The sequence below is a fragment of the Lagopus muta genome, chromosome 6, assembly GCF_023343835.1.
Source record: "Lagopus muta isolate bLagMut1 chromosome 6, bLagMut1 primary, whole genome shotgun sequence".
In the NCBI taxonomy this organism is placed as follows: domain Eukaryota; kingdom Metazoa; phylum Chordata; class Aves; order Galliformes; family Phasianidae; genus Lagopus; species Lagopus muta.
In genome coordinates this window covers 3,423,333-3,443,124 of record NC_064438.1, presented here as the reverse complement: position 1 = coordinate 3,443,124, position 19,792 = coordinate 3,423,333, and the positions used below count along the sequence as shown (strand labels likewise).

General features: G+C 37.9%; 1 protein-coding gene across 6 annotated transcripts in view; it reads left to right on the top strand.

Moving 5' to 3' along the window:
* The window catches only part of LOC125695164 (growth arrest-specific protein 2-like), a 260,093-nt gene that overhangs the window by 234,540 nt on the left and 5,761 nt on the right, over positions 1 to 19,792 (top strand). For all 6 annotated transcript variants that reach the window (XM_048949316.1, XM_048949315.1, XM_048949319.1 and 3 more), the window contains one exon: positions 14,945 to 15,031. In XM_048949316.1, coding sequence (XP_048805273.1) covers positions 14,945 to 15,031 — 87 coding nt within the window. The remainder of the gene's footprint in view (positions 1 to 14,944; positions 15,032 to 19,792) is intronic.

Genomic DNA, 19,792 nt, shown 5'->3' with positions numbered 1-19,792 from the left:
TAATCTGAAAGTTAAGAGGATGGTGGTTAAAATGAATGTTTGAAGTGGTGACAAATGAGTTTTAATGTTGATATTGAATCTTTTTCATTACTATATATTATGAGAAAGTTCTTTAAAAGCAGTAGCCCTAGTTTCTGTTCATACACCTGTGGTCATGATGACAACTGCTTTGTCAGGGACCTTTTTTATGAGGATTGGCTTTAGAAGAAGAGCTCAAAGAAACAGAATTGGAAGAGAACAGTTTATTCTGGGGAAGCGTACTTCAGTCTGGTTTCTTGCTTTCTTTTAAATTATAAAGTCTTCTCTATGAACTCAGATCTGAATCTTAGCTTCTACTTCAGAAACGTTTCAGCTTTACTGAGTCCATCCTTCTGGGGTCTGTAACTCATCTGGCACTGACTTTTGTCTTCCTGAAAATGCAAGTGCCTGTGTTTGGAACTGTAACTTCAATATCTGCTTATGCTCATCTGAGGAGGCTGTAATTACATAGAAAGCATACCCTGACACAATGTACTACTGCTGCTCTGAAATGTAAGAAGTGTTACACAGCGTTAATTGTCCCTCAGCTAATTGCTTTTTTCTTTTGTGGTGGGTGCAGAGAACCAAGACTGTTATGGAATCAACGCGTTCATTTTGTTGCTTCAGTTTAAGTACTATAAAGTAAAAAACCAAGCAACTAACAAAAAATCAAGTCTAAGATACTTATGTACATTACATTTTGTAAAGCTTTGAAGTTTTTTTTCCCTTCATGAATGGATAGCCTGTTTTAAAACACCAGAAATATTAGAAAATTGGGGGGAAAAAAAAACAGTTAAAGGAGTCTACTTTATTCTCAAAACCAAAAAGGAAATCAGTGCAAAGTTCCCACTGTCTATGGCTCTGGGGAATCACCAGCTGCATGTGAAGTCATGGTGAGACACAGAGATGGTGATTGGTGAGGAGATCCCTTTGTCCATGGTTTTCGGGAGCCTCCATCTTCCTGGACTGTGATTCATTAGGGACTGTGTCTGTCCTTCCTCATTCTTAGGTCACTGTCTCCATAGAACGGTTCTGGCTGAGAGGTGGAGGCCATAGTCTGATGATGTCTGCCTGGCTGCAGCAGTAAAAGACAGGAGAATTGATAACAGGAGCAGTTATTCCCTTTTACCAAGGACAGCTTCTGTCTCCTTGCTTGGGGCTCTCCTAGCCTCGTGCCAAGGCTGTCCATCCCATGTCAAGCTTCTCAGCAATCAGGAGTACATTATTTTAAAATGAAATTCAGAGGAGTTTTCAAACCTATGTATGAAGTCAGAGAGAGAAGATTTGTTTATGTATTTAATTCTACTCATGAACACAAACCTCTCTCTCTTAACCCTCCTTGAACTTTCCATACTACAAAATATTAGGTATCCCAGTTTGCCCAATACATGAGAAAACAGATGTTAAAATTTGATAATGATGAAGGGGATGACAAATTATAAGATCATAAGTATGTATGTGGCTGTTAATAAGTTTTTCTCCAATAATCCTGGTTATTTATATGACGATACAACAAACATTTCTTCCATTTTAAGCTTAGTAAATTCTATTTTCTTGTTTTATCTGCAGATAAATTTACAGTAGACATCTAGAGCTACTGCTAAACAAATGTCTATTAGAAGAAATAAGAAGTGAGCAGATCCCTATCAAGTAAGCTAATCGCATTCTGGCTTTAGACATATGTGCTCACGAGTAATTAGACCACTAAAAATAAAAATTCTACCTTTCTACCAGCAGTCTCTGGATATGCTAATGGACTCATATTTGCAGTTAACCAATGTTGGCATCCGCTATGAATTTATTGTATCATTATTGTTGCATTGCCTCCTAGTTGCCGACAACACATTATACAATTTAAGGACAGAGGTAACACTTGTGGGCACCTAATTTTGGTGAACATATTTCCCACAAGTGTTCTCTGTAAGTAATTTGTTGTGTTATCTTAATCTGCCATTTTACCATTGATATAAAAACTTTGCAGTTTAATGCTTTTCTTCATGCTTTCAGCACACCACATGGAAAGATGCATTCCGTAGTTTTAAGAGCCCAAAGAAACAAGTCTTTCTCTTTTGAGCCAATACATCACAACTGATTTCAGTTCAGTACTGACAAAGTACATACTGTTGTCATTCATATTCTACAGTGAAGAAAAAGAACACAGCTAAGCACATGGCATATTACTGAGTTAAAATTTACTAAGCCAAAGTGTGATTCAAGAGATAATGTGGAAACAGCTTCACTCATTAGTGAGCAGCATATCCAACAGTTGACTTTTTCCCTTGTAAACCCTGCCTGTTTTCCATCATGAAGATTGGCACTATATAGGTGAAATTTGGGTCTCTCTATGGTATCTCTGTGGTATCTCTACCTTGAGATACCATTCAGAGAGACTTTGATAGGCTCAAGGAGTGGGCCAAGGAGTACCTTATGAAGTTCAACAAAGCCAAGTCTTGTGCCTGGGTCCTGGCAATCCCCATTATCAGTACAAGGTGAGGGAGAAAAGGCTCCAAGGAGACCTGTGAACAGCTTTTCAGTATCTATAGGAGGAGCTGTAAGAAAGAAGGGGGCAGACTCTTTAGCGGGATCTGTTTTGGTAGGACAAGGGGAAATGATTTGAAACTAAAAGAGGGCAGATTTAGATTGGATTGGCCTTTAATGGTCCCTTCCATCTCAAATAATTCTATGATTCTATGTTCTGTTATTCTAAATTATTAGCAAAGGGAATCATTAAGCATAGGATTCAAGAATTGTGGAAAATTTTGAAAGGAAGACAGCTTAAATCCCTAGCTCTTCCAATTACAGTGCTCCCATGGTTTTTAAGTATTCTATTTGGATTCCAGTTTAGGAGTGACTATTGCCTGCTCAGTACTTCACAAATCACTTAAGGTAAATGTTCCTAGGAGTGCTAGGTTGATCATCTGTATTTGGTAGAGTGATTTTAAAAATCCTTTATGGGAATATATATATATATATTTATATATATATATATATATATATATATATGGTATTTATAATCTGTCAGAAATATACTTTCCCTCACAAAAAGAAGTGCTATAAACTACAGCTGATGTCACTTATCTTGACTGAATTTATTTAGAAATATTGCAGTGCTGTTTATTTAGGCATCCTACTAACATGACTGTGTAACTGTCAGCTTGGAAATACGCAATGGCATTCTAGAAGGAACACATTTTTTAGTTTTAGTACCCTCAAATATTGACTAAATAGAATGGGAGTGTAAGGTGTGATTCTTAGTACATTGGTGTAATCATACATAGAGCAGCAAGGGGATTATGATTTATATTTTTTCCTTCACAAGTTATGTTTCCATTACATATAGTAGTTATTTTAGTACGTATATTGTATTAGTACATATACATGAAGTATAAACAATAATCCCAGCTGTCTTTAATTTAGCTGTCTTGAGTATTCAGAGCACTTAACCTTCAGCTGATAGCTGACAGTAAATACAACAGGAACAGCTGAAGAAGCAAGAATTAGCAGCCTTGTAGGTTACTGATAGCTGTACAGTGGTAACACACATGGGCTGATGGTTGAACTAGATGATTCTAGTGTTTTTTCAACCTCTGTGGTTCTATTATTCTAAACCATGTCCCATTGTCAACAGCAAACTTGTTACAGGTTGTTGATCATAGGTTATTTGGGGAAAAAATTGAATAAGAGAAAAACTTTATTTAGTCAAGTATATTCATACTGTGACACTGTTTTAATGGATGAATGCCAGATGTGTCTCACCTCTGGACCGGAATTCCATTAGCTGCTCGTAGATTCTAATACAGGAAAGCAGCAAAATATACTTGAAAATGGTGCTGGAATGGCTCACACAGAGTTGCTCAAAAAGATTAACTAACTTGAAGAAAATCTACTTTCATATTTTGCAGATAGTTCTGTCACAATGAGTAAATGATAAATGCAGAGAGATATACAGATTGTATTTCATCTGATTCATCACCAAATCTAAACTTTAATATCAGCTTCCTGTGGGGGGGGAAAAAAAAAAACAAAAAACAACTGTGCTGAGTGATGAATGGATGGTTGATTCAGGAAATTAGAAAAGAAGAATGTGTGGAATAGTGAAGTTGTCTTGAGAATCTAACATTGGAAGAGCAATATTTTAGCTTTAAGGATCATCATGTTTTGTGAATAGACACAAGCTTATATGAAAACTTGAATTTCTACTCTATTTTCCTTATGTAATGATCGATATATTGCTATGGAACGCATTAACATTAAGTAAGCACTAATAAGAAAAGACTAAATACTTTGTGGTTGTAAAGCAGATGATAATCAAAGGAATCAAAGGGTAGTTTGTTATTAAATTTAGTAGCTTTAGTCTGTCAAATACTGACAGAATAGTTGAGGAGAAGCGCTAAAGTAGACATTTAAGTGTGCATTGTGTACCTTTCTAATGCTGTTTGTTTGTTTGTTTGTTTTGTTTTTTTAACCAGTGCCTCTCTGTATTTGATGTCCTGGGTGTGTAGTGCTGGTATGAACAGCTCTGTAAACCTTCTGGATGAATGTTTAACAGTGCAGGAATTCAATGTTTTGAGTTACAGCTGTATACATCATATCAGTATTTTCCCTACTTAGAGGAGAGTTACCAAAATCCACACTGCTTAACTTCAGTGAGCAGTGTTCTCTACAAACAAGTTTTCCCCAGAAGAAAGGTGTATATGATAATTAATGTTTTTCAAAGTCATGATTTCTTTTGCTCGTTATTTGCTGAACCAACCTATTAAAAATTGGTTAAAGGCCTGAAGATTTTTTTTTTCCTACAGAAAGCACAACTCGCAACATTCCCTTTTCCACATACTCAAAAAACCTACAAAATCCATACAAAAGTGGTTTGTGAGCATTTTGGAGCATTTTGTACACAATCAAAACTACGGATGTGTTTTATCTAGATGAAAATACTACCTTTCTAATATGTTAACCTTGTACAAAAATTCAGTGAGATTTCAAGTTGCTTGATTTGTTTCAATGATTAAGCTGAAAAATCAGCTTAATCTCCAGATATATTGTTTATAGTTTAAAAAGTACATATCCTTTCTTGATGAAGTTTTTTGTTTCTTTTTATTTTTTCAAAGTCTGCATTAGTATTTCACTGGAGCTCAAGAGAAATAAAGAATACTGATCTTAGCACATAACACAAATAGATGCCTGGAGCTCTTGTGCTGCACACAGTAGCGTTTGTACAAATGCTGTACAAGCTGTGCTTTGCAGTTGAATATTTTTAATTGCTTAATATGGAACATTTCCTATTAGTTTTCCTATTCCTTTGTGGAATGTATACTACAGTTTACTTGCCATCCTGAGTTACATTTGTTCCCATCTTTGTGTTTTAAATGCATGTGAAGCCTTAGAAATTCTGAAATGCATTCAGTCACTTCACATGCTTAGAGCACAAAAGAAAACTTGCATTTGTTGGCAGATAATTTCTGTATTCTACCACAATATATTTAATTTTGATTGATGGTTACTTACTATTCCTGTGTGAGGCAAGTCATGTAAGATTCAGCACAACCGACATAAAGAAACAAAGTTCTTTTCCATTAATTTCCACTAATTAAGAGAGCCTGTAGTTTGCCATGTTGTACTTCTGTTTCATCACCTACGAAATAAGTGGTATTGCCTACTTAAAAGCACTGTGGGAGAGCTCTTTGGAACGTGCTGATTGTTATGACATCCATCCTTTTTCATCATTTCAAATAAATTCCAATACATAATGTGACCAGCAACAATTAGAAATAGGAAAATGAGATGAAGATAACCTCACAGGAATAGCTATCTACTGTTGTTGGTGTCACATAGATGTGTTATCAGAATATGCTATATTTGCTCTTTTTATTTGTCATTTGTGCCTATTGCTTGCTTCATTTTTTATACTGCTGTATAAGGTGTAGAATAATGGTTGCCTCTTTTCATATGTCTTTGATACCTTGTCTCAATAATAATAATAATAATTTCTACCTTTTTTTTTTTTTTCCCATGTTGCTGTTTGTTGTTGTTTAATGAGTAGTACTATCTGGGTGATGAATTTTCAGCAACCATAAGGCTTTGATTTGTGTAGGTCATTCAGCCGAAGTTCTGTCTCTCCGTGTGTCCTTATGTGATCCTTCAGGTATTCCAACTGCTGAATTGCTGATGAATTTGAATTGCTGTTTGCAGATCACAGCAGAAGTAGGTAGAAAATAGAACATTCAGAAACAGAGTGCTCTGACAGTACTGAGAGGACCTATAAGGGAATTCTATAGCCTCAAGTTATGTTCTCAGGACAATTGTCTTCAAGGTGCACTATGGAAAAAATATTTTTAAAACTGTTGTTTATACTTAGAAACAAATGAATTTCTTGCAAAATTTCTCCAGATGCTCCTAGAAGATGTGGAAAGTCATGTCAAAATCTGTTCTCTATTTGAGTTCAAAAATGTACTTAAAAAAAAAGATTTGAAGAATGCTTTTGTTAGGTAGTGTAAGGCTGTGAAATGTGGTGGAGTCATTAGTATAAAAGCCTATAAAATTATTGGAACGTTATCCGGGTGTTTCATAGCAAGCCTGTAGAATAGACAACATGTTACAGAATGATGGGATACAGAAAATAGATATATCTTTTACAATGTACACAGCCACCATTGCTCGGATTGCCTCCAATTACTTTGCTTGACATAGAGAAACAAAAAGGTAAAAGTTTATAATTGAAACAGAAGTGATTAATGACGTGGATGCCAGAAGTCTATTACAAAGTCCCTCAACAGTACAATAAGTCAAGGAAGCCTCGATGTGCTGTGTAAGAAACCCACTCGTATTTTTAGGCCAATGGTTTAGCAGCTCTACTGACTTCTCAGAATGAATTCCACATCACTTGCTGATGATAATGCTGGAATCTTGTGTTGCTTTTTACTGATAAGATACTCTTTTCAACGCTCTTGTTTTATAAATTCTTAAATACTCAGAATTTTTAGCTTGTTGTTCATACTAGTATAATTTAAGTTTATGAACAACTTAAAACGTGAATTTGCATAGCAAGTTTGGATATTCTTTAGCAAAGAAACAGATATGCTTGAATTTGTATGGTTATGAGAAAAGCTTCCTTTAAATTCGCTTTGCAATTATGTTCTCTTTTGAAGAGTGAACAAACAGTAGGCTAACATAGCACTAGTAGTAAATGAGAAATTACATCAATACTCGATGCTGCAAGTAGCATTTTTCATTGAATAAAAATAACTGGGCACAGGTGTTTTTGTAATTGGGACTAATTTGGAAAATTTTACAGTGGTCAGTGACCCTCACAGTTGAACAGCAGTTTCTTTTTGTGGTGGTGTTGTGATGAGATGCTGTTTCAAGTGATGTCGGAATGCCATCTGTCCTCAAATTTCATAGTTGCTTATTGCAGATGTCCTCATATATTTAGCTGCAGAACTCAGTTCTGTTATCTGAAGGGAACCAAAATGCATTTTTTATTAAGAATTTTCCTTCTAAAGGAACTGCACAAGTTGTCAGCACCTAAAAGTATGTGGCAGAATTGCCCTACAGTACACAGAGTGTGGCTGAGGGTCCTCTATAGTTGAATATGACTACATTTTGGACTAATACAGGCTAGTTCTTTTATCTCTAAAGTTGTTTGGTTTTGTCTTTATTTATTATCTTGCCTGATAAATATATCAGGCAGCCAGAATGATCTTGTAGAGCAAATGTCAGAATGTACCCAGAATTAAATTCTACTGGGTTATTACTGGGCTTTATGTAGAACAAATGGAAGTGATAAAAGATTTCTAAGGCAGCAAGAGCTTTCAAAAAGTGTCATGCGATTGGCTCTGGACTTGAGGCTGCTCTTTGGCTGTGAGTAATGAAAGAGATGCCCACGTTCTGCTCTCAGTTTAGTACACGTTAATACAAGCTCACAGAATATTGGTGACAATCCTAGACCTTCCAGCCTCTGCAAAGAGGAGAGTAGGAACTTCATTATTTTGTCTGCTGTACTTCTGAGTATTGGATGTTATACACATTTACACTGGAAACTTGCAAAGTCTTGTATAACTTGAGAACGTAGCATGTGGTTCACAGCAAAGACGTTATCTGTTTAACATTTCTGTTTTCCTCTTAGCTGAATTATTCACAAACACCTACAAGTAATTTGTTCTTCCCTCTGTTATTAGTGTTAGGAGATATTCTAAGACGTAGGGGCTGTTAAACTATAAAAATAAAAACAGCAGGAAATTGTTTTCTTGCCGTCCTTGTGCAAGTGAACATCTGTTCTGATAAATGCAGAGCACTTGGAAATATAAATTTGTTACCATTGAAAAAAAAAATCCATGTTTCGGAGAAATTGCAGTGACTCTAAAGATACCAGCAAGTGTAATAACAGTTTGTTTAATAATAACTGTTAGAAGAGAATGTAGGAAAGCATGCATACAAAAAAGAACAAACTCGTCTCTGCCTCTGACTCTACTGAATCTGTCACATTATTATGGTACTGAGAGATGTGAGCTAGTGGGCATGGTGGTAAAAGGTTAATGGTTGGACTCGATGGTCTTAGTGGTCTTTTCCAACCCTCTATGATTATGAAATGATCAGATTAATAATAATTAGTACTTAGACCAATGACATTTAGTCTCAGCCTTGTGTTCTCTCACACTGGAGTGCAGACGCATGGACAGACACACTGTTATATCTCAATGAATGCTTTACGCAGCCTGAAATATGGTGGTGATGGGCTGGTGGGTGGACCAGATGATCTTAGTGGTCTTTTCCAATCTTAATAGTTCTGTTATATAATCTTGATTATACATACAGTATAAAAATGACTGCTTACATTTGTGGTGTATTGTACATCACTTAGATTTTTGTGGGATAACATTACTGATATAAATTTTAATCCGGATGGTCAGTGCTTTGGACTAGAGTCCAAAATTTTGCTATATATATGCGGTTGTCTTTGTGCTTAATTTTCCTGAATAGCCAAACAGCTGTTTCCAGTAGTTTCAGTGGTTTTCTTACAAGCATATGTATAATCACTGTATGACAGAGAGATGGTGATGTTTTGTCTTCATTTTGTCTTCAGTTTCTTGATGTATGTTATTTTTTGTGGATTTCACAAATTCAGTCTGAGGAATAGTATTTCTAACTTCTGTGTTCAGTTACATTAGATAATTTTAGCTTTTTTCACTGTTAAATCTCAATGGAAATGGCTTATTTTTAATTTGTCCCCTGAAAACAAGTGACTTGGATATTTTTTTTTCATGAGTCCTTGTTTGCAGTTAAATGTGGGTAAATGCATCTTTTCGACTATCTTATAAACTGAGGCACAGTGAATCATTACAGATAACTGCTTATTGATCCAGAGAAAATTGATTGCATCCATTTTAATGAGCCTTTTTGCTGTTGTTCCCCCCCCCCCCCCCCACAATGGTATAAATATAAATAAGAAAACGCATTTGTTACGAGTGAGGCAACTGATGGTTCTACTAGAAAACATTTGGTTGAATTACGTGAAATATGCAATGCTCTCAAAACGAGCTGTAGTAGAAAAAGAGCTGCAGAATTCAGAGCACAGTAACACAATAGATAGATGTGGCATCTTTCTGTTAGCCCATAGCTTTGCATTTCAGAAATTGCTTTAAATAGGCATCTGCCACCAAATTAGACGCCCTAGAATAGCTCTCCAGCTATTTTTGAGGAAGCATGCTGCTCTCCCATTGCAGGTATTTGAGCAGCAACTATTTGAGCAGCAACTTAAACACTAGCCTGCTGTGCACAGGTAAAGGACTTCCATACCATTCTGAAAATGCAAGTATGTATTTTGTATATTAGCAGAGGAAGATAAATTATCATGATTTTATCTTTTGAGGGTCTTTCTTGTCTGTATTATAACCACTTCTGAGAGTTTGCTACACATGGTGCCCAGCTCCCCTGGGTGTTTTACTGTGTTTCTGAGAGCAGACCATCATCTTCCATCTCCCCAGAGTTCTAGGAGCACTGTACTGGCTCTGCCATAGGAAGGTTGCTCAATTTAGAGATTAATTACCCTACTTTGAGGTAGTTAGTAAATATGTATTTCTTCTCTTAAGGAGACTCACTTTGATTGGGAAAATTAATTAAGATGTAGTAGGAAATACCACAAATGGTACTTGCAATCTCCACAACATCCTCCCTGGCTCTTAACAATAAATGAAGTCGTCTTTTTTTTCCCTTCTTCTAGAGTAGTTACTTTCCATGAGAGGAAGAATCTAGTGGCAGAGTCTCATAAAGAAAAATGTAAAAATTGTAATGCCTGTATTATGACCAGCATACTATAATATTGAGATAGGCAGGTGCATGCATGAGGGAAAATTACACACTCATAGTAATGTTTTGAAAAGGATGATTCATGGAATTAGATATTTGGTATTTGATATCATAGATGTGATGATATTTGAAAGAATGTGTCCTCTTCTTCCAATGCATGTTCAGCCATATGAGCTTATCATGAACACTGGTCTCAGAGAAATTCCATTACGAACAACACAAATGCGTGTGAAATGGGAAGAAAGAAAAATGTAATCTTTCAGTATCCATGTTAAAGATGTGTGAAGAGCTCTCAGTTTTAATGGTAGTGAATTTTTTGTAGATCCTTTGTAAAAGTTTTTCTTCTTGTTGCTCAGTGTTCAGTGTTGGCATAACGAATACCAGAAAGAAAATATTTTCCACCTCAGAGTTGTTTGAGTATAATGCAAATTAAAACTAAAAATAAAGGGAATTTTGTTTGCTTAAGAAGTAGTACAGAGAAATTTAAACTTCTGTAGGATTTGCAGTCCTTTGAGATGAATGGTCCTGCATAAATGTAACTGTAGCTGTGTGTTAAATAGAAATAAGAAGTGAGCTATGTCTTTTCTTCCTACTGGTGAATAATACTGCCTGCCTTACAGAGTAAAGTTAGTTACCTCTCCTGAATATACACATATGCACAAACGTGCACATACAAATATATATATATATATATAATGGTTGTGTATGGTGACCATCATAGAAATACTCAGAGTGGTGTTATTAGAATTGGACTTCTCATGTATTTATTCTATTATGAAAAGTGTGAAGTTGGGATATAAGAAAGTGTGATACAGTGGTTTGCTTTGTACTCTCCACAGGCAGTCATGCATATTTATCTGTGATTCCTGTTGCTGAAAAGTTTAACATATTGCTCCCTTTAGAGCATCTCAAATTCATAGGACTAGGAGAGCAGGTAAAAAGTCTATTGTACAACGTAAAAAAGATAACAATAATAACTGTACTTCTGCAATTACATATGATACAGCCAAAATGGGGGAAGGGAAAGATGACAGGATCAACTCATTTTTCTTGAACAAAGGATGTGAAGTATCATGTGGCTGCTGGCCTGTGTGTGCAAGTGATGTGCCGACAAAGTCTGTGGTTTCCAGGAGCAGTCAAACAGAACTGATGCTGGGAAGGAGATATTTCTGGCTCTTGCACTATGTACCTTGCCCAGAAATCTCTGACATCTTCATCTGCTACGTTCAGAACTGCTCTACTTTTTCACAGTGCTACAAATCCTTGAGCAAGTTTGGATTTCCTGGGTGTGACAATAAATCATTCATATCCCATAAGAATAAGAAGTCTCCCAGAAGAGACAAACTCTTGAGTTTGCTGCAAAGCAAGAACAGCTCAGGTGCTGATTATTTCCTGTTGGTGGTCCCTTTGAGGAGCCTTAGTTAGCAGCCCTTCTTGAAGCAGCTGAATGTCAGCACCCCCAGCCTGGGGGCATCACTCCATGCACCAGCCTGATGTCACCAAAACAGCCAGATGGGGCAGGCTAGCAAGTCTTTTCTGTGCATGATTTTGAGTTGGGCCAGTAAAAACTGTTTCTGGGTAAAATCCAGTGATTTCTTGACTTAAAGTCCAGGCTATGGATATGCTTATCATCGTGATTGTGAGAAGTAGATTGTGTTTTTGCAGTGGAAATTTCCAGTATTTCTGTATGTAGAGTAGGATAAGTTGTTTTCCACCAAGAAACCTGCTTAACAGAGTAAAATTGAGTCTGGGGTGTTTCGACCTAGGTAGAAATGGCGCAGGTAAGGTAATTATATAGGGTAGGGAAGAGTCTGGTATGGGACAAAATGGGTGTGCTAATTTTGAAAATATTTTTATTGCCATAAAAAGTGCAGAATCAACCCAAAGACAATGGGTTGGTAGCAGACATTGTATGGAAATATAAGGTAGCAACAGTGTTGGAAGACTGTGAGCCTGAGACACCAATGAGAGCCGGGAGAGGCTTCGTACCCAGGGTATATAATGGGATGGATTTCAATGACTAGTTGTGCAATTTCTCCCTTGTCAGTAAGGAGTGTGCACCCATTATTGCAGTAGTAAATAAACTGCTCTTCACAGAGATCTTTGACTGATCAGAAATTTTTATCTTGAGCGTGTTTCTCACATGGTGATGTCTGTCACTGGAGAAAAATTATCTTGATTCTCACACATGCAAATTATTTATTCATGTATTGTATCATGAATGTCTACTGAGCAAGAAACTGTTTTGTTTGCTTACATTCAAGATGCCTTACAATCCCTTCATTAGGTCTACAAGACTATTCTTAACTGGAGAACTTTAACATGGAAATTGAATGTCACTGGAAACCCTTAGTGTAGAAAAGAGCAATCTCATGGTCTCAGTGAAAGGAAATAAATTTGCTGGTTTGTGTGGGCAAATCATCTGGCAAGTAAGATCTGTCAGTGGAACTGTGGGAAAACATATCACCAAATAATGACTGGAGAGTGGTGCAGTGATGCTGAAAAACCATGTGGGAAGATGGATTGGATAACATTGTCACAGCACGCCAGTAGGAGCTAGATGAATTTTGAGGTTCCATCCAACCCAAGCCGTTCTACGATTGCAGCAGGAAAAAATTCAACTATGTATCAAAGTCAAAAGATTATGAAAGATGGAATGTTGTTGATCTAACTTTCTGATCTCTGTCAGTTCTTCCAGTACAGACTTTGAAAGAGAACTGAATGAACTAATGAGTTTGGATTGCTTTTTCAGTTATGAGTATTCTGAAATTTTGGCCACAATCAAAGCATAATCCAGTGGGTTCCATCTGCAAGAATATGTGCTAAATGTATTGTAAAAATTCTATTTACTTCAAGTATCTGAAATTCAAAGTTTTTAGTCAGGCTTGTAAGGAAGATTCTGCAATTTAAAAACTACTTAAAAAACAATTTAAAAAGGGGGTTAATGATCCTTAACAAAACTTTCAGTGTGAAATCCTGGGTTGAAAATCTTTGAGGGAGGGTCCAGAAAGCTTTAGGCAAACTGGGAAGGAGTTGAGAAACTTTCCAAAGCAGTTTGCTCCAGAGTGCTTGGTAGCAGTTCCATGAGCTTATCTGTCAATCTAGTAAATAGGCTTCATTCAGGCAAAGAATGGCATCTCCCTTTCTTGTTAGGAGAAAGTACTTTTGATAACAAAGCATCTTGTTTGCAGAACCAACTTCAAAGCCTCCCATATCATCAGCAAACAGACTTCAGAAAGGTAGATTATGATTTTTTTAATACTGACTTTTCTCTCTCACTTCATGTAAAAAGTCAACTTTAGTTTCAAAATGTTATAGATTAAAGGTACACGGATAAAACACAAGAATGCCCCTGTGCCATTCTGTCTGCAGTGAACTCAAATCTCAGGGAACCAGCCTACGCCTGGCAAGACGTCCTCCCATCCTCCACCCTTGTCTGAAAGACAAGACTTTCTGTGACCTGTGCAAGAAGCTTTGTAGCATTTCAGTCTAGAGCATTAAATATTATGCTTTGCGTAACAATATGAAAAGCAATTGCAGCTGATGGTTGTGTAATAGCTGGAGTGATGTGATGCCTACAAAGTAGAAATCAGACCAAATGAAGCAGAGCTGTTGCAGTTCCCTGGTTTGGTGTCTTGAGCACTGCTGGCAGCTACAGAATCTAATCCTACTGGTTAAGGCAATTGCATGAAAATTGAAACGCTTTGAGAAACATTACATTTTTTTTGTGAGAGGGGAAAAAAAAGAGGGTGCTTCTAGGATAAAGCATGACATCTCAGACATTTTGAGTATTAAAGAGGATGAGAGTGGGAAATTTTCTTGTATTCATTTTCCTAGAAAGAGTATTTGAAAACAAGACACTGGAGAAATGCTTCCTTGGTGGCAGACTCTTCTGCGTATCTCAGACTTACCCTGGTTGTGAAGAAATGAGTACAACATGCTGAGAAATCTGGGAATCAGGGTATATAACGGGAGACCTTTATTCTGCTATTAGTAAGAGCTCAAGCTGACTGCTTTTCCTGGCCTCCTATGTAGATTTACTGCTGCAGGTAGTCAGGAAATCACACTGATGAATCTTCTACAGGTATTGTGAATCATTCCATGTACAGTGGTTGGCACACAGGTGTATACCTGTGTCATTCAACAAGAAGAAATTTAAGTTTGTAGAACTGTATTACCATGATTGCAATCCAAACAGGCCAATCACTCAGTAAGGATAAAAGACCAATTGTGAAATGATATTCATTATTTCAGAGAACACTTTATTTACACTTCTCATCCCTATCCCCAAAATGTTGGTGCTAGAGAAAATGTAGTTTAACTTGCATTGCATTATGAAGTTTTGATCTTCATACAAGACAATATACCACCAAATCACTTTTGTGTGGTCAGTTTCAGATTGAAAGTCTTGATGATTTATGCAGAAGAAACCTTTTGTAGGGGAATGATTTAATGAGAACATGTATTAAAACATTCCTTTTTATAAAACATGCTGAAAATACAGCGTGTGAGGTAGTTTACAGTTTGTAATACCTAATCATTGCTGTTCTCCTGATTTTATAGTTTGACTTTTAAGAAGTTTTATCTATAGGTTTAATTTTTTTTCTTTTTCTTTTATGTCCAGCAAAATACCTCAGCAGAGAAAGAAACTCTTCACGTGACCTCAAGAAAGGAAGAAAATCAGGGCATCCAGGAGTGCGATTCTCAAGATGTAAGCTGAGCTCACCTAGAAATCAGGTTTTAATCTAGATTGTATGAAAACATTGAAACCCTAGGTAACTATGTGATTTACTTTTCCTAAACAAGCTGATGCATATATTTTATAAACCATTTTCTACCTTAAAGTGCTGAGGAGAAAATGCACCTCACAGTCAATACTTGCAGGTATATTCCCAGGTTCTATTACTCTGTAGGATTCATAGAGCTACTGTGGGAAGAAAAGCAGTGGAAAAAGATAAGTTGTGAACTGCTTCAAGAATGGGTTTGTTCATGCAGCAGCATGGTTAATGAGCTGCTGCAACAGAGCAAGATGCAGAACATTGTTTACGCAGCGATTCCACTAATGATCTAACACCACAAGTCACAGAAGCTTCATTTAGTACAAACAAAGCTTTCAGGAAGATGGTTAGTTAGCTGGTTAGCTTGAGAAATAAGAAGTGACAGTGTGATATTGGAAGTGGACAATCCTAACCACTGCCAGTCTGGGCAAGCTACAAGATTTCTTCTTCTTATAACACGTCTACCAGAGAGTTCTGCTTTTACTGAGTCACATTTCCCATCCAGGCAACATGCTGGGACCTGGAGACAAGGACAAATTCTTATACACAAAAAAGTACTTTTTCTGTTTTCTCATTTAAAATACTTCTTATGCATATCATTTAAAACCATTTACTCAGTTGTGCTAAAAGCTAACAATTCATAAAGTGTTTCCTTCTTCTCTTACCATCTCAGGTTTCTTGTTCTGTGTTCTTGTACGATTTCTCTGATAAATAAAAGTGACATTGCTTTTATTTACTGCTTTAATTTCCTGCAGTAAACAAACACTGCATGCTCATTAATCATTCAGTAGCAAAGGACACTGAGTATTGGACCAAAACTTATCCATGTTTCTAAGCAACCACAGAATTTGCCTTCATTTCTGTCTTCCAATTTCAATTGCAGAACTTTAATTCCATGTTCTCGCATTGCTTTTCCAGGAGGTACAGAGGGAGAAAAAAGAAATCATTATGATAACAGAATTTCAATGGTAGAAATCATGGTAAAATTCTTGAGGTGATTTCACTAATGCTGCTTCTTAAATGAGAACTATGTAGGTCAGAAGACGTTAGATCAGTTTAATTTAGCCATCCTCTAAGTGTGTTGTGCATTAAAATAGGAGAAGAGTATGAAAAGCAGCAGAAGTGTCTTATGAACATAGATGTGCACACTTTACTTAGCTTAGAATCATGGAATTAGCGAGATTGGAAAAGAACTCTAAGATAAACTAGCCTGACCACCCACCTACCTGCAACACTGCCCACTGACTGTGTCCCTCAGAGCCACATCTCCATGATTCTGGAACACTTCCAGGGACAGTGACTCCTCCAATAAAATGTAGACCTCACTTGCCTAATAACATCTTCTTCGCAGCAGAATGGCATTTTAATAGTTTATCTGGTTAATTGTCAGAGCTCAGTCGAGTTGGAGAGCTCTCTCATTTTCTTGTGGCATCAGAATGGATCTACTTTATTGTGTTCACATACATCTTATATACATCCACTTACAAGCAGTAAGGTTCCTGTAGCAGTTAATTGGTCCTAACTTCTCCCAGACAACGGTGATAAAGGATGAAAGGTTTCTCAATTGTGACAAGATTAACAGCGCATACAAAAGAGCCTCCTGTTTATTATTTGACTCCCTTTGCTCCCTTTGCTTAATTCCAGTCTCCTAAGGCTTCGCAGGGGTAAGATCTATCAAGGAGTCTGTAAAGCTCTGTGGTGACTCGCTCAGTTACATCTTCCCCCACAGTTAATGATGTGGTTAATGTCCAAGTTAAAAACTTGGAAGAGTTGTATTATACTGAGAAAAAAAATATATAAGAAATCAAAATATCCGTATTCAGTGTAGGGAAAAAATTCACACGTCAGAGAAGTGTGTCATGCATATAGGAGAGAACTAAAATCTTGACCTGATGAATTTCAGCCTGAAGTGCAAGTTGTAGTGATAGGTTATATGAACATCTAGAATGTTGCACGTTTACCACTAATGAGCCTGCTGCATATACAGTAAATTAAAAAGCAGATTATTGACAAGGTGTGGATTAATAACAATTCAGACATCAAATTAATTGCAGTATTAGATACGATTTGCATTGTATGAGAAAACACAGTGTGGTTTTTTCTGCTTTAAATATGTATTAATTTTTTTCAATCTAACATGGAAAGTTTTAGCTAATTTTAGCTAAGTTTGTCTTTTAAGCATTTCAGATTGTTTGAACCAATAATGCAAAATATTTGGAAGTAGGTAATGATTTACCCCTTCAGCAGAGGTGGGTGTATTTTCTTGGTTTCCTCTCCACTTGTGATAAGCGGTATGATTCCTTGAGTAACAAAAGTAACTCTTACTCCCTGCGTAGGTACAGTGGGATACCCTTGTAGTTACACAGTTCAGCAGTTTGCAGATGAAATTGCATATTTTGATAGCCAAGGGACACGTTGAATTTTAATTGGCTTTTTGAAAATTCTTTTTAAATGAAGATGCACACTTGGCTGATCCACCTTTATAATTTATACATGCAGCTGCAAACCTCCTCTGCTCTGCTGTATAGTTCTCAATCTGAACTAAATACCATAACTCCTGAAATTCTGCATGTTTTACTGAGCAATCTGCAGATTTTATTACCAGAATTTCATATAAACATAGCTAATAAAATTGCAAACTAAACTAATCAGAATGGAACCATATTTCCAGGCATGTGCCCCACCTCAATTATCATGCCTTGTTAAATTTCTCTCTTCACTGTTGCAGATGGCTTTTTTCCTGTTGCATACACAAAATGTGTTGCTTAAGGCAACATTAAGAATGCATTTGTAGCTATGGCTGTTCAGAGTTCTCATTGCTGTGTATTAGAGCTGTTGAAATTAAGTGCTCAGACATTAGATACTTCCTAATGTCTTTCAATAAAAATGCAGTATGTGTAATGTAATGAGGAAAATATTTCTCTTAAAAATAAGTCCATAAATAATTTGGCAGACATCCTTGACAAATCAGTGGCAGGAAATAAATGGCAAGGCAAAGAATCCTTTCACACATAAAGCATAGAGATTGCTGTGTACGAGTAATTTATGCGTGAGTGAAATTCTGATGTGTGTCGCTAATGGTGACTGCTTTTTATTAAAATAAGGTAATATTAAGGAAGGGAGAAAAGAGAAAACAGCTCTCAGTATGGTTCAGAGGTATGCACTGATGCTTTGCTGTATCAAGAAGGGAGCTACAAGAAAGAATGGGATGCACTCTATAGCAGTGATAAGACAAGGGGAACTGGTTTCAAATTAGACAGTGGGAGATTCAGGCTGGAAGTTTTTTACAGTAAGGGTGGTGAAGTACTGGCACAGGCTGCCCAGAGAGTGGTGGAAACTCTGTCCTGGAAGACATTCGGGGTCAGGCTGAAGGGGGCTCTGAGCACCTGATAGAGCTGTAGTTCACAGAATCACAGAATCACAGAACTGTAGGGGATGGAAGGGACCTCCAGAGATCATCGAGTCCAACCCCCCTGCCAAAGCAGGTTCCCTACAGTAGGTCGCACAGGTCGGCATCCAGGCAGGTCTGGAACATCTCCAGAGAAGGAGACTCCACCACCTCCCTGGGCAGCCTGTTCCAGTGCTCCGTCACCTCACTGTAAAGAAGTTCTTGCGCATGTTTGTGCGGAACTTCCTATGCTGCAGTTTCCAGCCGTTTCCCCTTGTCCTGTCTCCACTCACCACTGAAAAGAGTCCGGCCTCGCCATTCTGCCCCCCACACCTTAGATATTTATAGACCTGGATCAGGTCCCCTCTCAGTCTCCTTTTCTCAAGGCTGAACAGAACCAGTTCACTCAGCCTTTCCTCATAGGGGAGATGCTCCAGGCCCTTCACCATCTTCGTGGCCCTCCGCTGGACTCTTTCCAAGAGATCCCTGTCTTTTTTGTACTGGGGAGCCCAGAACTGGACGCAGTGCTCCAGATGAGGCCTCAGCAGGGCAGAGTAGAGGGGGAGGATCACCTCCTTTGACCTGCTGGCCACGCTCTTTTTAATGCACCCCAGTAAGCCATTGGCCCTCTTGGCCACAAGGGCACACTGCTGGCTCATGGCCAACCTGTCATCCACCAGGACACCCAGGTCCCTTTCCGCAGAGCTCCCCTCCAGCAGCTCATCCCCCAACCTGTACTGGTGCATGCAATTATTCCTCCCCAGATGCAAGACTCTACACTTGCTTTTGTTAAACCTCATCTGGTTTTTTACTGCCCAGCTCTCCAGCCTGTCCAGGTCTCGCTGAATGGCAGCACAGCCTTCAGGCATGTCAGCCAATCCTCCCAACTTCGTATCATCAGCAAACTTGCTGAGGGTGGCCACTATCCCCTCATCAAGGTCATTGATGAAGATGTTGAACAAGACCAGACCCAGCACAGACCCCTGGGGGACATCACTGGTTACAGGTCTCCAGCCAGACTCTACACCACCAACAACAACCCTCTGCACTCTCCCAGTCAGCCAGTTCTCAACCCACCTCACTGTCCACTCATCTATCCCACACTTCCTCAGCTTTGTTATAAGGACGTCATGGGGGACAGTATCAAATGCCTTGCTGAAATCAAGGTAGACTACATCCACTGCTCTCCCCCCATCCACCCAGCCAGAGACAACATCATAGAAGGCTACCAGGTTGGTCAAGCACAACCTCCCCCTTGTGAACCCGTGCTGACTACTCTTGATAACCTCCTTTTCTTCCAGTTGTC